The sequence below is a fragment of the Plectropomus leopardus genome, chromosome 10 (genome assembly GCF_008729295.1).
Source record: "Plectropomus leopardus isolate mb chromosome 10, YSFRI_Pleo_2.0, whole genome shotgun sequence".
NCBI lineage: Eukaryota > Metazoa > Chordata > Actinopteri > Perciformes > Serranidae > Plectropomus > Plectropomus leopardus.
Genome location: NC_056472.1, coordinates 19,303,356 through 19,324,994, shown reverse-complemented (window position 1 = coordinate 19,324,994; position 21,639 = coordinate 19,303,356). Strand labels below are relative to the sequence as shown.

Sequence of the window (21,639 nt, the reverse complement as noted above, 5' to 3'; positions counted from 1 at the left end):
CAGCTACACAAAGTATAGATGTCCTTGAGCTGTGCGGGGGCACTAGAATGTGTATCCTGTCATGCATAAATATATACCATGTTATATTGATTATACTGAGTCACAGTGAGATGAAGATGTTTTAAGGTAAAGGATATTTTTACTTCCCCGGCAGCATTTGTTGTGAAGAGGCTTGTTGCAGACAGTGTTTCCTAACACAAGGGCAGGCGGAAGAAACTCTGCGACACCTAATGACTCAGCAATCCTCTGTCTGACCTTAATAATTCATCACTTGGAGAGAAGCTTGTTGCAGAATACAGCAGTACACAAACTCAAACCAACATGTGTGGCATCTAATCCCAACTTTCTGCTGGCATCGCTTCCTTGTTTAACCAGATAGTTTTGCACGGACAGTGACAGTAAATACAGGAATGACAGGGTCGCAGACTTAGGAATTGTCGTTTCCTGATTGATCCAACAGGAAGCTCCCTTGTTTTGCCACAGTATAACTTTTTATCTGTGATCAGGTGATAAAGTGCAGGTCTCAAGTGCAAATAACCAGTTGTAGTTATAACTAGTCAATTTAATATATAGCCCAAAGTCTTGAATCACAAATTTGCCTCAAAGGGCTTAATTGTTAACCATTAGCTCAGCATGCAGGTCTGGTTTGGACTATTTTTCGTTCATTGTTTGTATAATAACAGCTTTATATTAGACCCCTTTTTTGGGGATACATGCATATAACAATCAATATGTTTCCAAGTCATGGCGCATGGCTGTGTCCTTGGTTTGATTCCAGCTGCAGATCGTTATGATTTTATTGAAACAGATGCAGCTTATTTTAAAGATACTACATTCACACCAAGAGTGGCAAATCATCCCCGTCAGCGGCGTCATGTGTCCGGCGTCGGTTTGTAGCTTTATGTCACTGGCTTCCAGTGAAAATGACTTGCAGCCTGTTGTTGTGCCACTCGTAGTGTGAACACAGCATTATTGATACTTCTTACCATAATTTGGTGCAAAAAAGTTGATTTGCCTGTTTATATGATGGAGGAACAATTGCCAGAAGTGTCTAATCAACAAACATCTGGTGGTGATGTTCCTAAATGCTGCTTCACTACCAAAGCTTAACTAACTGACATATTACCAAAGAACAAAGGTCCTTCAGCTTTTCAGATATAAAATAGAATAGATATAAAATAACATGACTTAAAAACAACACTCATGAGTGAGCCCAACCTTTCAGTCGTCGCTGGGAAGCACAGAACGTAAAGACGTAACGACAGTGGCAACTTTGTCATTAAATGGTGCATAAATACTGATAGCAGCGCCGTTTGTCCCAGAGCTTATTGATATTTCCGTACTGACCAGGTAGGAGCATTATCAAATTAACACCAGTTCTGGATGCCCATTTGTACATGTCACAGTGTTTTCTGTCTGTATCTTTACTTTTTCATTGAAAGAAAATACTAGAAAAACTTCCCTACTGGTTTATAATTACTGCTCCACACTTTTCATCAAGGTTTAGAAAATCCCTCGCTCACAGCTGTATGTTCACAGTCTCATTGCATTGTTTCAGACATGTCCTTACATGCAAAAGAAGAATCTGTGTCCTCAGGGCAAAAAGATTTATGACCACCGGCTGTGACACTTCAAACAATGTTTGCTTGTAGTGGAGCATCGTTGTCCACTTTGTCTTGTTTCTGTTTAAGCTGATACCCAATTAATAATAAGTGGCAGCAATAACTGACAGCTGGTTATTCCAAAAGTAATAATTAATTCATGTCAGGATGTTTTCTGTTGGATTTTGTGACTACTATATCGCCACTGATGTCCATAATATTCAAACCAAGTGTAATGTAAACATTTGTGCTCACACAGCACTTTGCAAAAGTGTAATCTGCAATCAAAAAAAGAAAGAGTTCAAGTTGGGGAAACTGTGTGCTGCTTTTTGCCTACACAGTTTCAAAAAGGGGATTTATGACTTTGCAGTTTTACGGCAGATTGCTTCTTGTTGTTTTATGAAGTAAGCCTAAAATCCCCCTTTGCAGCGGCAGGGGGGTGCAGACTGGATCCGAGGTGTGAGAAAAGGGATAAAGCAAAGAGGAGATGTATTTCGTAACAGATCAATAAGCAAATCAAAGTCTTGTCCCTCCTCCCCCCCGAATCTTCCCTTTCTTCCTCTGTCTTTCTAACTGAATCCCCTCATCTGCTCAGCTGCATTCCTTCGCAGCTCATCTCGTCGTGCAGTCGAATGTAGTTCAGTGTGTCAAGCACTACTGAAATATTAACACAGCAGCCTGCAGGAATGAGTGCAAGCATCTTTGGCTTAGTGCATGATGTAAGGGATCACTTTCTCCAGACATGCACATGTGTGTTAATGCATGCATGCATATGTGTGTGTGTCAGCGCCATTAACGTAAAGAAAAGGTGAGATTTTCTCACATGTTCAATTAGTAAAAAGAAGTTTCCTCACCGATGCCATCAGGATTTTGTTTCTAAGCGTAATGGAGGTTAGCCCAGCTGCTGCCGGTGGGACTTAACTGTGTTTCAGTAGCTGCAGCATGTGCGTGCTGCTCTGACAAGTAGAATTTTTTTTGACAATTTCCACTGAGGTCATAAAAGGTCTTTGAGTGTTGGACTTGCAGCTGCAAGAAGGGAAGAGGCAGAGACAAATAAACCAGGATGCACAGTTTCCTCATCTTTTCCCATTTTTCTTTTTGATCGGAGGCTGAACACAGGCAACCACAGCAGGTACACACAAAAAAATGTTCGTTCCTCATTTGTTCTGTGAGGTTGCTAGATGTGCTGTGTATCTCCACACAAGAACCTTTTAAGACCCATGTGGTTATTTACAGGTTTCTTACACTGGTTCTTCATCTTAGCTTAGTTTAGCTTATTGAGGAAAGAATAAAACACTTCGGTAACCCTTTGAAATATGGATCGACATCACATTTCACATGCATTTAAACCTTTGAACCCTGAGAAAATTGGTTTGATTTCTTTCAAAAACATGGGGGAATAGGCAATGAGCAGGAAATTTTAAGCAAATCGCAATAAATTAGTAGATTTAGATTTTTAAAAAAGAACTATGTTATAGTATATAGTATAGTATACTAATGTATATATTTATAATTTTCCTGATTATATAACTTTTTTACAAAAGAATTAGTTTATTTTTGTCATCTCTTTTTTTTAACTTTACATTTTCTTTTTTTTTGTTTTGGGTTTTTTGTTTGTTTGCTTGTTTGTTTGTGTTGCCAATTTTCAGGCAATTTTCCTTTACTGTCTACTCATGTCTTGCTAATTTCTGGGTCATTTCTTCCTAAGTTGCTCATCATCTTAATTTAATATTTTCAGAAAGATCCACTTTACCCAGGTTTCAGTGGGTTAATATAGCCCACAAGCAGTGTATTTCCATACGATAATAACACATTAAAGCAGTGGCTCACGAAAATATGCCAAATTTGAGAAGGTAATATATTGTGTTTCTCAGTAAATATTTAGTACAGGAACTTTCAAGCCCACAATATGTTAGAAGTTGTTAATAGTCATTCATATTTTAAAGGCACACTATGCAGAATTTTCTAAAAACAATATATGGACTCACACAAAAAAAGTCATCACTTCTGACCCACCAGCAGTGTGTGGTGTGTCTGTGTCTGCAGAGACTGCCCTCTGCCTTTACTTTCTTATTTTCATCTTATTTTGGTTTGTGAGGCATGTTTCTAGTTGTCCGCTCTTCATTAGTGGTGTGTAGCCCCCAGTCAATAACAATGTGAGGTCTGGACTTCTGCTCTGCTGATGTGAGCTGCAGGTCTGTGTGTCTTTTTGATCGAAAGGCTGAGAAACACACAAGCATGTGCTTTAACTGAATTCATGCAAAATCCAGCAATGCAGCGCCTTCCTGCAGGGTTGTGTTGAGGTGTGGGAGTGATTATTTTTTTCGCCACTCCCTCTCCTTCATTCTCAAGCTCGCCTGACCACTGTCGCTCTCTGGGTCTCGCTGAACAGAGGAGGAGGGGCCAAGTTTGAATGTTGTGTTTTCAAATAGGAAGCGACAAATTCTGCTCAGTATGCCTTAAAGTAAAAGTGTCATTTAAGAGCCTGTTGACTCCTTCATGGTGTCAGCTGGCATCATTTAGGTACACTCAGACTCAGCAAATTCAAAACAATATAGTGCTACATGGCACCTCAAATGCTTCTGTGTAGCACTATTTAATAAAGTCACTGTATATCACCTTTAAAAACACGTACCATATAGACCAACTTAGAATGTTTGTTTACAGTAACTTCAGGTAGAAAACCCCCGCTTAACGTACATAAATAGAAAAGTCAATGAGCAAACACTGCCTCAGCTGGTTAGTTTTTGGCACCTAAAAAGAGGTCAACCATAAACGTTCAGTATCAGTTTAAGTGTACGTTATATGTGAGAGATTTTAACTGCTTTACCTTGCCTAGCCCTAGCCCAACGGGGATCTGAAGCCCTTATCTCAAAGCCACCCGACTCCACTGACAAAAACTGTAATTTTACTTCGCAGAACACTGGAGTTGCTGATCTGCTGCAGCTGCGACTAGGTTATGTTTAAGGTAAAGTGGAGAAAACTGATATTTTTTTTAGATGGTTAAAATACATTTTTCTGTGGCTCTGTCTACAGCTGTCAAAGCAACGTGGTACATAAAATATTCACAGCAGAAAATTCAGATAGGTCAGGAGATTTTGTTTAACAATGTATCTTTAAACCTTACAGTCAGGGCTGAAAATTACAACAGAAATAAGAAAGTTTGAATATTTCACACGTCTGTAATTCATATCAATTTTCAGTCGTCTACCTGGAAGTGATTGTTGTTGTTTGCGTGACATCAGGCTGATTTGGTCCATAGCATCAGAACAGGTTTCCCTGTGATGACGAACCAAACAACTGCTTTCGGGTACTGTTAAACACCAGCATGGGACTGTCAAATGTTTTTTAATACAGCTGTAACCATTGGTGGATTTATAAGTTGGGTTTTGTAAAGAGATCGTTGTTGCAAATGTAGGACAGAAAACACTGTAGAAACAGGAAATTTTCAAGCTTTTTCAAGCTTTTTCAATTTTCAAGATTGCATATTGCAACATCTTTCGTGCTTTTATAATTTGTCTCCCTGATTGCAGTCATGAGACATTTAAATCAAAGGCCACGTTAGCAGATGAATCATTCCCTGGCATTTAAAAAGCCTGTGTATGATCAAATTTTGTTCCACTCCCAATATATCTGTGTACTTGGCCAAACTGCCAGCTTGTGATCAAGCAGTAGCTAATCTTTAATAGAAAAAAACTCCGTATTTGATGTCTTGGCCTAAAAGGTTTAAATCCTCCCGTGTCCTTGGTGTGTTTTATAAACAGCGAGCTCTTTGAGGCTGGAGTCAGGGCACATGCTTTTCCACCAGATTTCATTTCACTGCAGAAAATATGTGATACCTTTTTTGATTATTTCATTTGTTTGATAGAGTATTTAACAGACAAATTAAATTTTTTTATCGCAACATAGGCTGCAGACTGCTGCATATTATATGCAATCCTGATTCATCTATTTGATCTGCCAGTGGCTCTGGCCTCTTCGCTGAACTAAATAAGCATTCAGCCATATTGCTGTTTGCCTGAGCATGGAATCAGACTCTCCCTCTGGATACAAGACTGCATTTATTGTAACCCATTTATTCCACAATTATTCATCCGGCTCCCTAAAGGAGTCTCATTTTGTGGAGTAAAAAATTAAAGGGATTAATAAATTGCATGTGAAGTCAAATCCACATTATGCAAATGTGGAAATGAAAAGAATGAAGATAGGAAAGAATTAAGAAATGCACATTGTGGCTCAAGAGGAGAAGTGAGTTGGTAAAGTGAGACAGATGCGAGCTCGCGCTGCACCGAAGCTCAGCATTGGTTGAAGCGGCAGCATCCTTCATCCCCCCCATCCCTCGCTCTCTGCTCTACCTCACTCACTCACTCACTCACTCACTCACTGTATCTCGCCTGCTGACTGAGGTATTCCTACGAGCACAGACTGGGGCAGCTAGGAATTACAGTGAGTCTGTGTGTGTGCATAAATTCATCCTCCAGCCGTCCTCCTTTTGGCTCTCCTCTCTGGATCCTTTCTGCCTGGACGTGGGCGCTCTCTCTCCCTCCGGGTCAAGAGGAGCTGTGGATTTGCGGGTCAGAGTTGGAGATCATGGACCAGGGAGGAGCAGGGGACGATCGAGGAAACTGGGTCACTGGCAGGCTCTCCTGACTGATGCCTGTTTGGACCTGGAGGAATGGGGTGCACCACCAGCACCGTTGTGATTGATGGGCTGCGTACGGTCTTAGAGAGGAACTGTAGTGGCTACATCTGTAAGGGAGCAGCTGAGCCCATTGGGCCATCTGAGGCTGAGCGGGCGCTGAGTCGGAGAGAGTCGCGTGCAGTGCCAACACCGAGAGTACTTAAGGTGTGTGTGTGTGTGTGTGTGTGACTCTGTGTGCAGACACAACATGTGTGGTATTGCTGTTCATTACTTTCAATAGACAAAAGTCATTATATTAGGGGAGGGAATCATCAGAGGTCTCGCGATTTGATATTATCATGATACTTAAGTCATGGCACAATGTTATTGTAATTTTAAATATTTTGGGATATGCTGATTATTGCGATAACATATATTTAGTCTTTATTACCTTTTTTTTTAAGTCAAATTATTTCCCCAAAAGAAAACTTGTTTTATTGATGAGATAACATTTTTAGTCTGTTTCTCTCACTTCAGTTATTTTTGTTGCAGCAAATTGTATCTAGTTTACTAAAAAAAACTAATTGATTATATTATTCTTTTTGGCTACCAAAAATTTAATTTATATTTGCAATATTAATAATTTATAAAAAAAAATTAAAAATCGATACTTGGCATCTGTATTGACACAATATTGCCACGCAAAATGTCTCAATACTATGCTGTATTGATATTTTTCCCACACCCCTACTTTATATCCATATATATTAGAGATGAAATGAAAGATTATATTTTGTATAACATTGATGTGTTGTTTTGTCTGTAACACAGCAGAGAAAGAAAAAAATGCCTACACAGTAAGCTACACATTAAGCATGTGTGCAGGGAATTAACAGAATTGCTGCCTTAAAAATAGGCTGACTCATTCGTTTTGTTTATATTGTGACAAAGTGACTTTACTATGTCTCAAGTACCCAGAGTCACAGGTAACATCTTTAAATGTCTTATTTTGTCCAAATATAGGTCCAGAACCCAAATATGTTTAGTTTTCTTAAATGCAAAACAGAGAAAAGCAGCAAATCCTCTTTTTTAAAAAACATATAGGTAGTAAATGTTCAACTTAAAAATACCTTTGAGAATCAGCAATTAGCTTTCTTTTTATAAACTAATTGGTTAAGCAGCTGATTGTTTTGACCCTAAACTACAAATAGACCCCTTCTTCTTTCATTGCAATGATAAATTCCACTAAATTTGGTGTAAACTAGTTTTTCACTCAGTCAGCTGTCTCATGATGCTGCTGTATCATAACACTAAATTATTATTGAACTGCAGATGATATAAAATGCAGCAAATCCTCACATTCAAGAAGCTTGAACCAGCAAATGGTTAATGTACTAGTTGTTATAGCATCCAGTCTATACAGCACATGCTGTGTGGAGAGTGCTGCCTTTAAACATCTAAGTGGGTCTTTTACTTTGACATGTTTGCAAATTATTTATGCTGCATTCCTTCCATGATTTCTTCCATTAAGATGGCAAAATGCAGGACACAAATTTGATAAATGATTCAGACGTTAATGATATCAGAATATATACGTGCATCCTTTTCACCACATTGAAACATCATTCATTTAACTGGCGCCGGTCTCATATTTGCCAGATGCAGCTACAGCATCATCATCCTCATTCTGTGAATATGTATCCATGAGTGGTACAGTATAAAATGTAGGGCAGTGGGAGTGGATCTTGCCTCTCACTAAGCGCTGCTGCATGGGTTAAAGCCTCTGTGGGCTGGGATGAGGATGAGGGTGAGGGTGAGGGGGGATGAGGAGGGGGGACAGGGAGCTCTGTGTCTGCTGGAAATCAATCACCGCTCTTCATCTGTGAACCGGCGGGCTTGGCAGGGATTCTGCTGCTCCGTACCAGCTTGTCTTGCCCTTCTTGTTTGTGTTTACTTACTACACTCCGTGTGTGTGTGTGTGTGTGTGTTTCCCGTCGCTGGTTCATCAGATTCACAGCAGAGAGCAGAGTGACAGTGGCCTTGGCTGAGAGCAGGGAATTAGGTCAAGGGCATGGTTGCTTCTCTTGGCTCAGAGATGGTCTTATCACCCAGACGCGGTCAATTAATCCTCTGTCAGCATTTAGCAGTTCTTACAAATCAATAGTCAAATGTGTTCAGAGGTTTGCTTAACAGTGCAACTCCATGGCAGTAAAAGATATTCAGACAAGTCAAAAAAGAATAGAAACGTGCACCAAAAGATAACACAGTTAAGACATAACAGTTGAGTTTAAAAATAAGTATTAATTTTGATTTTTGTCTTTAACCACCAATCAATTGATAGAATGAATACATTCTTATATAGGCTACTTTATTTACTTTCTAACCTACTCCTTTTATTCTTCAGCTCTGTTGTCATTTTTCTCTATCAGTCAGTTTGTCTGGGAACAATTAATTTAGGTAGCTTACTTTCTTAGCATGAGCTGCTGTCTAAAATGCATCACCTATTGTTACAACAGTTCATTCGAGTTTCAGTTTTATTAGGTTGTGGTGTGTGTGTTTGTGTGTGTGGGTGTGTGTCATCAGTGAAGAGAACGAGCTGTGGCTAGCTGTCTTAACAAAATAGCTTAAAGGAATGCTTCACTGCCAAAATAATGATGAGTAGGCTACACCACTTACTAACCACATGTTACCTTGGACTTGTCAAGTCTGTTTTTCTTAGGTGCGTCTGTGGTGAACGGAGGATCCGAAAATTGTGAACATTTGTCATGAAGTCATACAGGGCAATGTTTAACAACAGCAAAACTTAAAAACTTGTATCTTGTGTAACTTGTGCAGTATCCAGTCCCATTTATCCAGTCGTATGCTCATTACTTCCCAAACGTGCATTTTTGCTAAAGTATCACTATCTAAAACGCGTCTCAGACACAGCTGAATATTGGGTCAAGGCACACGCATGCGTTTGAATTATAGACTGTATTTAAAGATTGACTTCCTCCTGCTCTACAATAATGAAGCCAAAATATCCAGGATATGGCTACTGCCATTTTGCGTTATTTAGAGTCGTAGTAATGATTCCCGTTGTCAAATTCCCATCCATACATTCATTCAATCAATCGAAAGTAGCACAACAACTGGCACAGACAGCTGTCAGTCATGATGTTGTACCTTATTTTTATAAACACTAACCAAATAAAATGAATGAACACCTGAATAAAAAACATCAGGGTGATGAAATCTACCTTACATGACAAAAAAACATTGTTTGGAAAAATGTATTTGATGTGCACTTTGAGTTTTTGGTTTGGCCCATGTCCCACTCACTAACAAACATAGAGGGGGCGGGGTTTATGACCTATACTGCAGCCAGACACCAGGGGGCGAACAAGATGTTTTGGCTTCACTTTTAGGTAGCTTTCATGCTGTCAATCTTTATGTACAATCTAGGTCTGAACTCCCCTCAAGCAGCACTCGCAAGTGTTTTGGCACACGGAAAGCACGCCACTCTCAGGTGGACATGTGCAATGTTTCAGTGAAAGCGCACACGTTTCTGATGTACTGAGCATATGACGGATTAAATGAGACTAATTTTACTGCAGGGCTTGTGTGAGAGTTTGTAAAGAGATGTTTTGATATAGTTTTGCTGTTGTTCAACCTGTCCACTGGTGAATAAATCTGATAACTTACTGTTTTTTGTCACTGTTTGTGCATCACTGAAGGACATTGTGGATGCAGGTCTTGTTCTTTAGACAAATGCTTTAAACTTCTGCAAGAATATCTAAAATTGAAAAGCAGCACACACAGTCCTTGATGTTAGGATGTTGTTCCTCGTCACTGCTTGCACCTTTTTAATCCATTAGACCTGGTTATATAAAGACATACGACATTATGTTTGCCCTTTTAATTCCCTCTGATTGCAGCAGGTTATTATTTCTGGGAATTTAAAACGGAGATGATGGGGGTAAAGACCAGACACACACACACTCACACACACTCACAAACAAAGCTGTCTGCGGGAGGCTGATCTGTACTCTCTAGGCACAGATTAATTAAACAACCTGTTTTCGCATTTTCACCGTTATGTTATTTTACTCGCTGATTACAAAAGCTCTGCCTTTTCCTTCCTTATGGAAACTCTCATCTCATTCCCTCGGGAAGCGATCTGCCTTCAGAAATAAATATCACTGATTTGAGATACTGCATCAATGTGCGTGCTATTGTAATACAATAGTGTCATGTATTGCGCTTGCTCTCCGAGAACGCCTTTAAGCATTCATGTATCGTCATTCTTTGCTTCCACAGAAGTCCAGTTTCCGCCTTTTATCATTGTGAAGTCTTTGACTGCTGTATCAGGAGCATTGAGGTGTCTGCTGGTTTTATCTGAGGAATGTTGTTACAGGGAAAGAAAGAGAAAGTGATGATGTCAGCTTGGTCACAGATAAAAGCGCCTTTTATCCAAAGATGTTTTGGGAGTAATCCTTCGAACAGACCTGTGATGGTTTTGCTTTAGTGAACCATGTCTCACAAGTCAATTATGCAATGTTTATAAGTTCCTTGTGCTGGGGCATTGTTGAAACACTTAAGTTTGCGCCTTCATAATATGGCGGACAAAAGATTTTTTTTTTCATAAACAAAAAAATGTGATGAAATAGATTATTAAATTAATAAAAATCCTAAATAAATCAATTAATTTAATTTAATTTAATATTATATTTCTGTTTTATTGCATTTATACATTTTCACTAGTATTTATTCCCTTTTTAAATGTTCTGTTATTTCTTTGTTTGTATGTTAATGAGGTAGGTTGTACTAACCTCACTGGAACAGAATGAAATATAGAATAGAATATATCTTTATTGTGCACCAGGGTGGAAATTTGTCCTTGGCTCTCCAGACACAGAAGTCCACATAATGAAAAGCAGACAAGCAGTTGATAAAACATACATGTAGGCGAGGTCATTAAAAACAGTTAACACATTCAATCAGTTAATTTCATTGTCTGTCTTTGGTTTCAAACTCATCAGTCACATGAGACTAATTCAAAATATTAAACACATTTGGGATGAAGTGCAAGATTGGTACCAATCAATTACAAATTAATACATTTTTAATTATTTATGCATTTATTGATTCCGCTTTTGAATTGTACAAGAAACAGATGCTCTTTTTTAGTTTTATAGTGAAATGCTATTTTACAACACCCGTCCACAGGAGGCTTTAAAAAGTTCAATTATTTAGTCTTTTCTTTAATCATTTTAATATTCTTGTATTTATTTCAGGATTTATGTATGTATGTATTTATTTATGATTGAGTCACTGTTTGTCCTTCATAAAATAACTTAATACAGACGGTAAAGTACATTCTGCATCTCTTTCTAAACATTTAGTGTTCTATGCTGTTTTCTCTTTGAAATTCCTCTAAAGGTGTAAAGTTTGACAGATAACCAACTTTACATACACTCTTTGTTCACCATCACATCCCTGAGGACGTCGACAGTCAATAGAATCACCGTCCTCACAGCTTTCAAGTCCTCGCTTAATGGATTTACAGTAAAACAACAGCACACTTTGATGACGACAAAGTTGTTTTTCTTGGTCATTGTTTCCTACTTTTGAGATTTCAGCCATGCTGACGTTGCCCTGAGGAAGGCCTCAGACATCGCAGCATTGACGTTTGTGTGTGTGTGTTTGTATGTGTGTGTGTGTGTGTGTATGTGGTGTGTGTGTGTGTTGCTCACTTGCTGACTGATACACTGCACCATTATCTCCAGCACTCATGTACCTAATAGACATTCTGGCAGCAGCAGTTAGTTTTTCCCACAGATTTGACGGCAGCATTATTCGTGTTGAGTACTGTAAGTTAAATTTATGGCTGGCGCTGATCAATAAAGGTCTCATTTCTGAACCAGTATTAGCATTAAGTATTGTACCAATGATGTATTTAGATATTATTACTGGCTTTACTATAGTATGAGACTGTCTTTGCCTCGTGATTACATCCTGTTAATTTGGATGCCATTATATCCCACATACTACCGTAACAATGTTATTAACAGAGGGTGTAGACGCAGAGCGGTGTCATTATTACCTCCATGTTAAAATCTCAACTCATAGTTCAGTACTCTCAGGGGGGGATGGACTCAAAACAAGCTGCAGGATGGTGCGTCCTGGTGCCGCTGCTGTAGTGGGGCGGCGAGGGGTGGGCCGTGTTTTTGTTACATTCCAGGTTACACCCTGTTTTGCTTTGGCTAATGCTGGGAAGGCCTGGAGATTGCATCAGCCTTTTGTTATGTAATCAAGAAGCCAAGTTGAAGTCATGTCCAGGCTGAGAATTACAACTTGATAGATGTGGAAAAATTTGAAAAATGTGTGTAAAAAAATTCCAAAACGATAATAAACAAACTGAAATGAGAGGAGAAAAGTACAATAAAATTCACCAACTGCCCAAATACAGCCAACTATGGGCACTAAGGTACTAATATACTTTCAGTTTATTGTACTCAAACAGTTTTGACGAATGCCAGTGAGTGTGGTCAGCATTGCATCAGGGGGAGATTTTAAAGGAGCTTTATTATTCTTAGACATATTGTGCAAATAAAGTTTGACCATGCAACACTGTAATTAAACACAACTTCTGTTATAATTATACAAAGATAAATTACATAATTTGATTATTGTGCAAGATGATGTCGCATAGTTAATTTGAATTAATTCCTTTGTTAGTTTCTTCTCTCCAGTTTTCCATAAAATAACTCAGTGTTGACACATCATTTTAAATCAACACAAGTCTTAAGCTCAGACACACCAAACTCTCATAATTTTAACTAGGCGACAATCATAGATATATAACGCTAACTAGATACCAGATCCCCAGATGGCACCTATTCAGTCCTATAAGTTTTCTAGCTTCTGGGCTAACTTCTGCACCACGCCGCCTACTAAATATGGATAGTAGTGTTTTTCCTGCTGGCCCCGCCCAGTAGTTTCCGCTTGACTCATAGACTTTCATGTTGGGATGATATCACACATTTTTAAATCACTTTTATCTGCTCAAGGGAAGTTTTACAAATATAAAACAGCCATGGCTCAAAAATTCATAATAGAAACAGTCATAATTGACCTTATTTGCAGGTTGAGGTGTCCGGTCAACAGTTTTACCAACGTTTCTTTTAGAATGGGGGTCTGTGGGAAAAAATGCTATTTGGGTAGTCCATATTCAGAACTTGAAAAGGGAAGCCTGAAAACCAGACCAACTCTGATTCAACATGCTGAATCCACCCAAAACCAGATAACAAGGGCTGACTAATGCCAGTAGTGTGGGACACACTGCAAAATCTAAGGTTACAGACACTCAATGACAGATTGTTGGCCCAATATTAACTAAAGGCTCGGTGTGTCAGGGCCCTTAAAGAGACAGGCACCAAAATGGGTGTTTCAGACAGTATGAACACCTGATGTTCCAGCACAGAAAGTTTGAGTAAGAGAGAGCATTTCATGAACATACAGAAAAGCATGTTCAACATGTTCTAGAAGCCCAAAAATGAGTCTTGGTCCCCTTAAGTAAAACTATATTATAATCAGCTAAATGTATTCAAAGGACCAAAAGTAAAATTAAAAATGGCCCCTGTGCACTATCATATATTATTGTATTATTGACGGCTCAACATTAACGAACAGAAAACTGACTTGGTGTGTCAGGGCCATTCAGTGGCTTTATAGAACAAACATCTCAATGAATTACATTTTTAAAATGACATTCTGCTTGATTGGTTTTAGCCTAAATCCAGACCTCTGAATGAATTTTTACCCCCTTGCTTGAAGTCATCAATGAAATAGTCTCTTTTTGTGCACATTCATTCACACTGAGCACAGGGCACATTTTGCTGAATTTTTCCAAAACATCCTGTTGGTCTGCTTTTGGCTGTTGGAACATTTTGTTGCTCAACACAAGTGTTTGTGCTGCCACTAAAAAGGCTCAGCAGGCCTTCTTGCACAGACCCAAATGCCAACTCGCCCCAGAGAAATGCATTTGTATTGGTTTCCATGGATGAATCTGCATAACATTGCAAGGCCTGAATTTAATTTAAGCACTGTGCAACACCAACGTTTAGCTGTCACTTGGGAATCATGTACTAGGACAGTGTAGCATAGAGAGGAAGTCTCTTTGAAGTTGGTTATCTCTTACTGCAGATATGAGACATCTGAGAGAGGAAGTCTGCCTTTGTTCAAACTCAGAGATCAAAGTCAAACATCTTGTAATTGTAATGTAGCTTTGCTCTCCGTGCACAATTAAGTGCATTAAAGGAAACGTCCAGTGATGCCAGTTGGTTATCATTGTCTGTGCGCTTTAGTGTAGCTGAATATGAAATCAAATTACATTTTTATTGAACTGTAAAGTGTCTGCTGTTGTTCCTGGAGAGTCTGGTTGTTCAGAGTGTAAAATGACTTCATGGATTGAATTATGTGTCAGCGATACAGTTTTTAACTTTTGCATAAATCAGAGAGTGTGATACAGTAAACAAGCATGTGTTTTATAAACATAGAACGATAAAATTGGTGTTGTGGTTAAAGGAGGGGGAGGAGTACACGGCACTATCTGCAGTGAGCATCCAAACTGGAATTCTTGTTTTAATAAACATCCAATGAAATATAGTTCATGGAAAAGCTGAAATAACAAACACATTTCTGATGCACATTTATTATCTTGCAGAATTTGAATTTGTCTGGAAAGCACCTGCTTGTGATATATGGGATGAACTGAAGTTTTTCAGGTCAACAGTGCTGTGTAAACTACATCAGAAAAACCACACAGTTATCTGAGATAGGAAGTGCATGACGGCTCACTTAACTGCTCTAAAACCCTCCTTTGTGAGCTGATATGCCCCCAGGATGACACTTATTTGTAACTCTCTCCACTGGAGCTTCCATCTGATGCACAGGATTAGTTTATATCCCTTAAACACTCACACAGTCCCCACAAAGTGTGCTGATCTGGGTCTGTGCCAAAGGGCAGTGCACATGATAGACTTTTATTATGCTGTCATCAGAGTCTGTGTCGTGACCTGATTTTGTGTCAAAGTCTGTTTCCCCCGGAAGAGTGTTTACTGTAGAGTTTCCTTCATTGGTTGGGGTGAGGGCTTTGTTTTGGTTCACGTTAAGTTGAGGTGAAACTTTGGGGATATCCCGGTGCCCCCTGGAGCTTGTAATTACACTCATATTACTCAAACAGTAGACAAGAGTGCAAACAAGCCCATAAAGTTTTGCAGCTGATTGCAATTTGCCCTTTCTTGTGTCTGATTGCAATTGTACGTGCGGTCAAATATAAATGTGGTGTTTGCGCTAGAAAAGCAGCAGGTAGAACAATGGCAGAGAAAAAGAGAGAAGGAGAGAGGCAATCCCCAAAACTCCAGGCAAATAATTTATTTTTAGTATTTGGGTCTGTCAGTGCTGCATTTTCTAAACACACAACTACAATAACAACTACCTTAAGACACTAATAATGTCTCTGTAACTGTGTGTAGCACTGATTTTATTGAATTTGACTGTTTTTGCAGTGTGCAATTTGCATGAAAAGTGGACAATTTTATGCCAGATACTTGCAAACACAGGAGCACCCAGATGCTGTCAGTGGTGCATGTCACCCTTTGTGTCTGCTTCGGGAGTTACAGTTTATTTTTGTTTTATGTGTGAAAACTTGATCCGCCTGGTGGGCGGTGCTTGGTACTTGGAGCGACTGTTTCCAACATGGCAGCCAAGTGACAAACTCTCTCATTTTACAGCCAAACGGTACACTAAAATGTGTTTCTGAAGACATTTGAGGCGAAATAAGGCAATGCAGTCTCTCTGAAGAGATCTGTGATTTGCCAAAGTCCCCCGTCACAGGCTAGATTTTCTAAAGCCTGATAACAGTGTCAAGAGGGGGTACAGACGTTTAGTTTTCTCACATACCACTTGCATTACAATATGTTCAAAGTTTATAATGGGATTTTTGCACAATAACTCCAAAGTTAAGCTGCCTACTTAGGCTGTAAATATTTCATACAGCCTAGCCTGAGGCAATGGTGTTCTGTAACATGTTAACTGTGGTGGGTAGGTAATTTTAGGAAGAGGTGGGGGTGTTAAAGTTTTAGGTTGAGCGTGGAGGGCTGACTGAGGTCCTGTGAATATTTTGGACTAAGGCTGAACATTTCTTACATTTCGTACACAATTTGCTGTTTTTTGGGTGGGTCATTTCTTCCTTAGTTGCTCATTGCCTTTATCAATGTTTTAGAAGAAATCAAGCCAACTTGCTCAGTTATCGACGATTGAACTGATTAGTAAAGCAGCTGCTTTACTTTATCATTTATTATTATTTTCTGAAGACTGTCTGATGAATGTTTTTGCAGTGTGCAATTTGCATGAAAAGTGGCCAATTTCATGCCAGATAGTTAAAAACACTGGAGCACCCAGACGCTGTCTTTATCATTTATTATTATTTTCTGAAGACTGTCTGATGAATCATTTCAGTAATTCGGTATTACGGTGCACTGACTCACTGGATCTGTATTGTGATGACACAACGACATGGTGATACCACTTTGCCAAATTGCGTTGTTCAGCATCCATTTCATTATTTTATTATTTCATATGTGATTCTCCATCAGCTGTCTTTATAATGATACATGTGTATACGATAAAATTACTCTTATTCGTATCATAATGAGTTTGACTATAATACCAAAAGATCCCTGTGTGGGGCCCATACAGTAGAGGCATGTGATTGTGGGAGGGGAGCAGCTGACCTGCCCTCCCCCTTAAGCTTAGATGCAGGCGTGAAAAGATAACGTCCTCCCCTGCTGTGGAATCTGTAGGTCGGGCCCGCTCCTCGGTGGGTTGACTGGGGCTGCGTCGCGCTGGAATGCCCCTCAAGCAGTTGCATCAACAAGCAGCGAGACAGAAGCTGGGCCTTATCTCAGACTCTGTGATTACGAGCAGTTACAGTCATACACGGTACCAGCACTAAAAACTTTGGGGACTCGTGTTTGACTGATGACTAATTTGATGTACAGCACTTCTGATTCAGATAGATTTGTTCTTCAGTCTTTAGCATTTAATGCGGGTCAAGATTTGTACATGTTGTCTCTAAAGCGCAATCTGATGATCTCAGTCTGGCAGCTTATCTGTGATGTTTACGCAGAAAATCACTTCTAAATCGCTTCGGCTGATTTTTTTTTGAGTTTGTGCTCTCACTGTATGTGCTCCGCTGAAGCCTGGGTGGTTTCTTTGAATACTGCGACACAAATGTTGTCCCATTCTCTCTTTGCTTGTTCTTGATGAAACTTAAGCCAGCTCTTATTTCAGCTGTCCCACACAAGGCGTGGACGGTCCCTGACCGGACTGTAATACTTGAGGAATGCATCTTTTGTTTGCCTTTGTCAACCCTGTGTCACCGTGCAGGTGGATAGTGGTGGGTCAGATAGCTTCATTGTGTGTTTCAGTGTGTGTGTGTGAGGGTGTTTAACTTCCCCAGGCTGCACAGCTGAGTGTAGGAGGGGCCTCTCCTCCGCCTGGGTGTGAGTCCTCCACTCTCAGACACACAGAGCAGTCTGAGTAGGGAGGGCGTGAGCACGAGTCTGTCAGGAGAAATACAAACTGCCCAAACTTTTTTTTTCTAACAGTAAGATTTTTCTCCATCGGATATGCTGGCTGTTTGCTTCTCTCTGGGATCTAGCTCTTACCGCAGCTGTTGACAATGCAAGGAAGGGCGAGTAAAGCTCCAAAGAAGGAGCTGGTCATTGAGAGTCCGCAGCAGTACAAGAGCTTGGCTGCAGCTGAGGCTGAGGTAGATGCAGTGCCACAGGTGCTGGTAAGTCATTGAGGGATTTTTTTATCTAAAGACTCTGTTTGGTTTATGTTAACTGTTTTGGCTTGTCAGAGTACATCGTACAGTGTGCAGTGCTCCAAAGGTTAACCACAGTCATTAAGTCCAGAAGCAGGTGTCATATGAGCGTCTGCGCTGTTCCACCTTTGTCATCTTTTCATTAAACACAACGTTGCCAACTCACATTAAAAATTTGCTACGTTAGCACATAGCAGAGAGGAATGTTGAACTTTACCAGCACTTAACCACCTGGAGGGAAGCAGTGCACAGTTTTTTTTTTCCCTCAAAGATGACCTTGGCTTATAAAACATTTTATTTGGCTCAAAAGTCAACCTGGTGATAATTTCCTGCCCTGTGATGAAGGTGTCCAGTGGTTGGATCTCCGGAGCCATCTGAAGCAGACAGTAGCGATAAAAAGATTGCATGTATCAGTTAGTGGAGAGGCACTACACAGCACCATTGTTCGTTGCTGTGAGAGGGAGCAGTGATGGGAGGAGTGGGTGCTGCAGCTAAACAGCTGTTAGATCACTGTGGAGAGGGAGGGGAAGAGATGGCCTCATACGTCTCCGCTTTATGGGCTTTCCAAGGATGACTGTCAAGTTTGTTGACTTAATTATACAGATGTGAAACATGCAGCTTGCATTGTTCTGGTCTGTTTTTATTTTAGTACTGTATTCAAAAGGGTTTATGGTGTGTTTTAGAAACACAAATAGACATAGAAGTGCACTATTCAATTCAACAAGTCTTTTAAAAAGCCATTTCAGAGGACTGATTTGACTGTGATCTCCTGTAATTATCAATGGAAAAACTACACCGTTTTTTTTCTGTCCGTACAATCTCTAAGTTAAGGACGGCTAAAAAAGGTTTTATGTTTAACCCTTTGAAACCTGGACTGATATCAGTTTTCTTGTGCTACATTCAGACAAGCACTTAAACCTTTGAACCCTCAGCACATTGATTTAATTTTCTGTCAAAGACATGGAGGGAAAAATAATCAAAAACTTGGCATGAAATGTCACATAATTTGTTAAAAAAAAAAAAAAAAAAAAAAAAATGTTGTCTGTGTGGGGGTTTTGGTTATATTTGGTATTGTTTAATTATCCTGTTACTATTATTTCATTTTGTTAGGGTTACTTTTGTTACAGTTCTGTTTGTTTGTGCTTATAATGTATCATTTTTGTTGAGGCACCTCTTGAAAGCAAAATGGCACATCTGCAGGGTTTTTCCTCGTAAAGAATTTCTAACAATGACACAACAGAATTTGGGCCTAGATCTGTTGACGGTGGTCAGCAGAAATGTGGTTGAGGGAGTGACACAACTTTTGCTTATGCACGTTCAGAGTCTTACTCAGTGCTGAGTGAACTGTGCGGTTGACCACCTTCACTGGCCACTGACAAAGCAATGTGGCAGAGCCCAGAGGGGTTTGGAGTCAGAAAACCATTAGCAATAACAGAGCGGGATCAGGATCCATCACTGGTGAGAGGAGGGCGCCATCTCTGTGATGGGCTCAGATCTTTGAGGAGCTACTGCAAATATCAGAACCTCCTTTTAACTGCAGGCCTTTTCAGCATCAGCAGGTGTTTGAACAGTAAAAGATTTGTTGGTGAAGTGACAAAATGCAAGTGCTCTTTTTTGTTTTGGTGTGAGGTTGTTGGACGTCCAGAGGGTGTTCATTATAAACTCCTTTCACTTCTGTTCTGACCCTCTCTCTCACTTGCAAAACCTGTCTGGTACAGATTGTCTGATTTTTGGTCGGTTCAAAGGAGACACAGACACACACAAACACATTTTATCTCTCAGTCGTCTTTAATCCCTTCCTGACTTACCTGTCCGGTCTGTAGACAGGTGAGCAACAACTTTTCTCTCTCATAGTAGAGAGATAAAACAGAGAAAAAGAATGAGTAGAACAGATGTTGAACTGTTTGCATTTGTCATTTGACTATAGTTTGAAGAAAATGCCCGTTGTGGTGAGTTGATTCGGTGACAGCTAGAGCTGCAGCCAGTTTTAAGGTATGCTGTGGTTTAGAAATTGATGGTTATCCTACTATGTACATTTTCTTTTTTGTCTACGGTATTCAAAAAATGCAAAAAAGATGGAGAAAATCACCTTTATTTTCAGTTATTTTAAAAAGGGAGACTTTTTACACACACATAAATTACAGTAATACAAAGTTTCCCTCTAATAAATACAGAGAAATTTGATGTTATCAGTACATTTTCCATTTTCCTACATCCCAGGTCTGTCTCCTAACTCACTGCCAGCCAGGCAGCATCTCTCACGAGCAGTCGACCACACATACTTCTTTGCTATTGGTTGAAGGCTGCAAATAAGCTAGTCAAATATCACAAAAGTTGAATTCTACCAGCTTTGAAGATGCTAATTTGCTTTGCCACCTGAGGGAATTGTATTATTAGCCCTCTGTTCGCATTGAACAGACATGAACAGGACGTGAAAATTCGTCAGTGTTAATTTTGCTCATGTGCGAATGTGTTGGGATAAGACGATCAGAGGAAGTGTCAGACAGAGTAGGGTGGGTCATGCTTTCACCATCCTGGAAAAAATAAAACTTTCCACAGGGTCATGTCTAGAAGGTAACCCCAGATTTGGAAAAAAAAAACTAAACAGACCTTAACTATAGCATTGCCACACCATAAAACAGCACAACAAAAATATTTATTAAGCAGCTTGTGAGATATTTGCATATCTACAGGTCACAATTTAGCCACAATCCTGTCACAGTTTAATGGAAACTGTACACATAAAAATGCGGGTGGCTCAGATCATCCTGCCTCCTTGATTTGAAAGGCAATGTCTGTTCTTCTCTCACTCTATTTTTATGAAAAAAATCAGCTCACTGAAGTGTGACAGCATTACTTGTTAGAACATTTGCGTTATGTTCAGGTAAAGCTGTGAATAAAGGTTTGACTGATAATGTCACAGCCTGCTGTAGCTGGCAGACACGGTGGCACCGTCTCTGTTCTGCTATCCCCTCCTTGTCCTTGAAACCGATACAAGGTCCTGCCCCCTCTGTCCATAGTGTGAGCTGTTCTCTGTTATTAACAAAGGTTGCTAGCAACATGTACTTAAGCAGGTCAATATCCATGACTCTCCCTCTGAGATCATGCTAGTATTATCAGTCCCAGATGTGGAGGCAACATGTGGGCTGTGCTGTCGCTCAACACTAAAATCTGGCGAAGTGTTATGTTCATTTTGCAGTCTGCTGTTTCCTGGGCTGTAAGATTTATCCTCCAGTCCCATCATCTGGAAGTGTTGACAGCTGACTCTCCATCTAATGGCTACTGTGTCTTTGCGGTGCTTAAGCTCTCCCCAGCCTCAGCCACTGGAGTTTAGTGGGTCAATACTTGAATGTTATACAGACACTGTGACACGGTGCACCATAAATCCATAATCACTCTCTAAGTGAGGTGGAGTGTGATTGTTTCCTTGTTTTCTTGACATACGTGTCCTGCGTGTTTGCTCTCATGGAGGGATAAGCTCATCCCGCTGCTGAGGCCGATGCATTTGCTCCGGGCAGATGGAGCCCTGATAGACTTATCGC

General features: G+C 39.9%; 1 protein-coding gene across 4 annotated transcripts in view; it reads left to right on the top strand.

Annotated features, from left to right (window-relative positions):
• zmp:0000001200 (dedicator of cytokinesis protein 9) overlaps window positions 1-21,639 on the top strand; it is a 112,745-nt gene that overhangs the window by 28,849 nt on the left and 62,257 nt on the right. The window contains exon 1 of one of the 4 annotated variants that reach the window (XM_042494355.1): window positions 17,832-18,064. The exons of 2 other annotated variants lie outside the window; for them this stretch is intronic. In XM_042494355.1, the coding sequence (XP_042350289.1) occupies window positions 17,951-18,064 (114 nt within the window). In that variant the 5' untranslated portion in view covers window positions 17,832-17,950. Of the gene's footprint in view, window positions 1-17,831; window positions 18,065-21,639 lie in introns of those variants that run through there. One more of the 4 variants, XM_042494353.1, reaches the window with a different exon arrangement.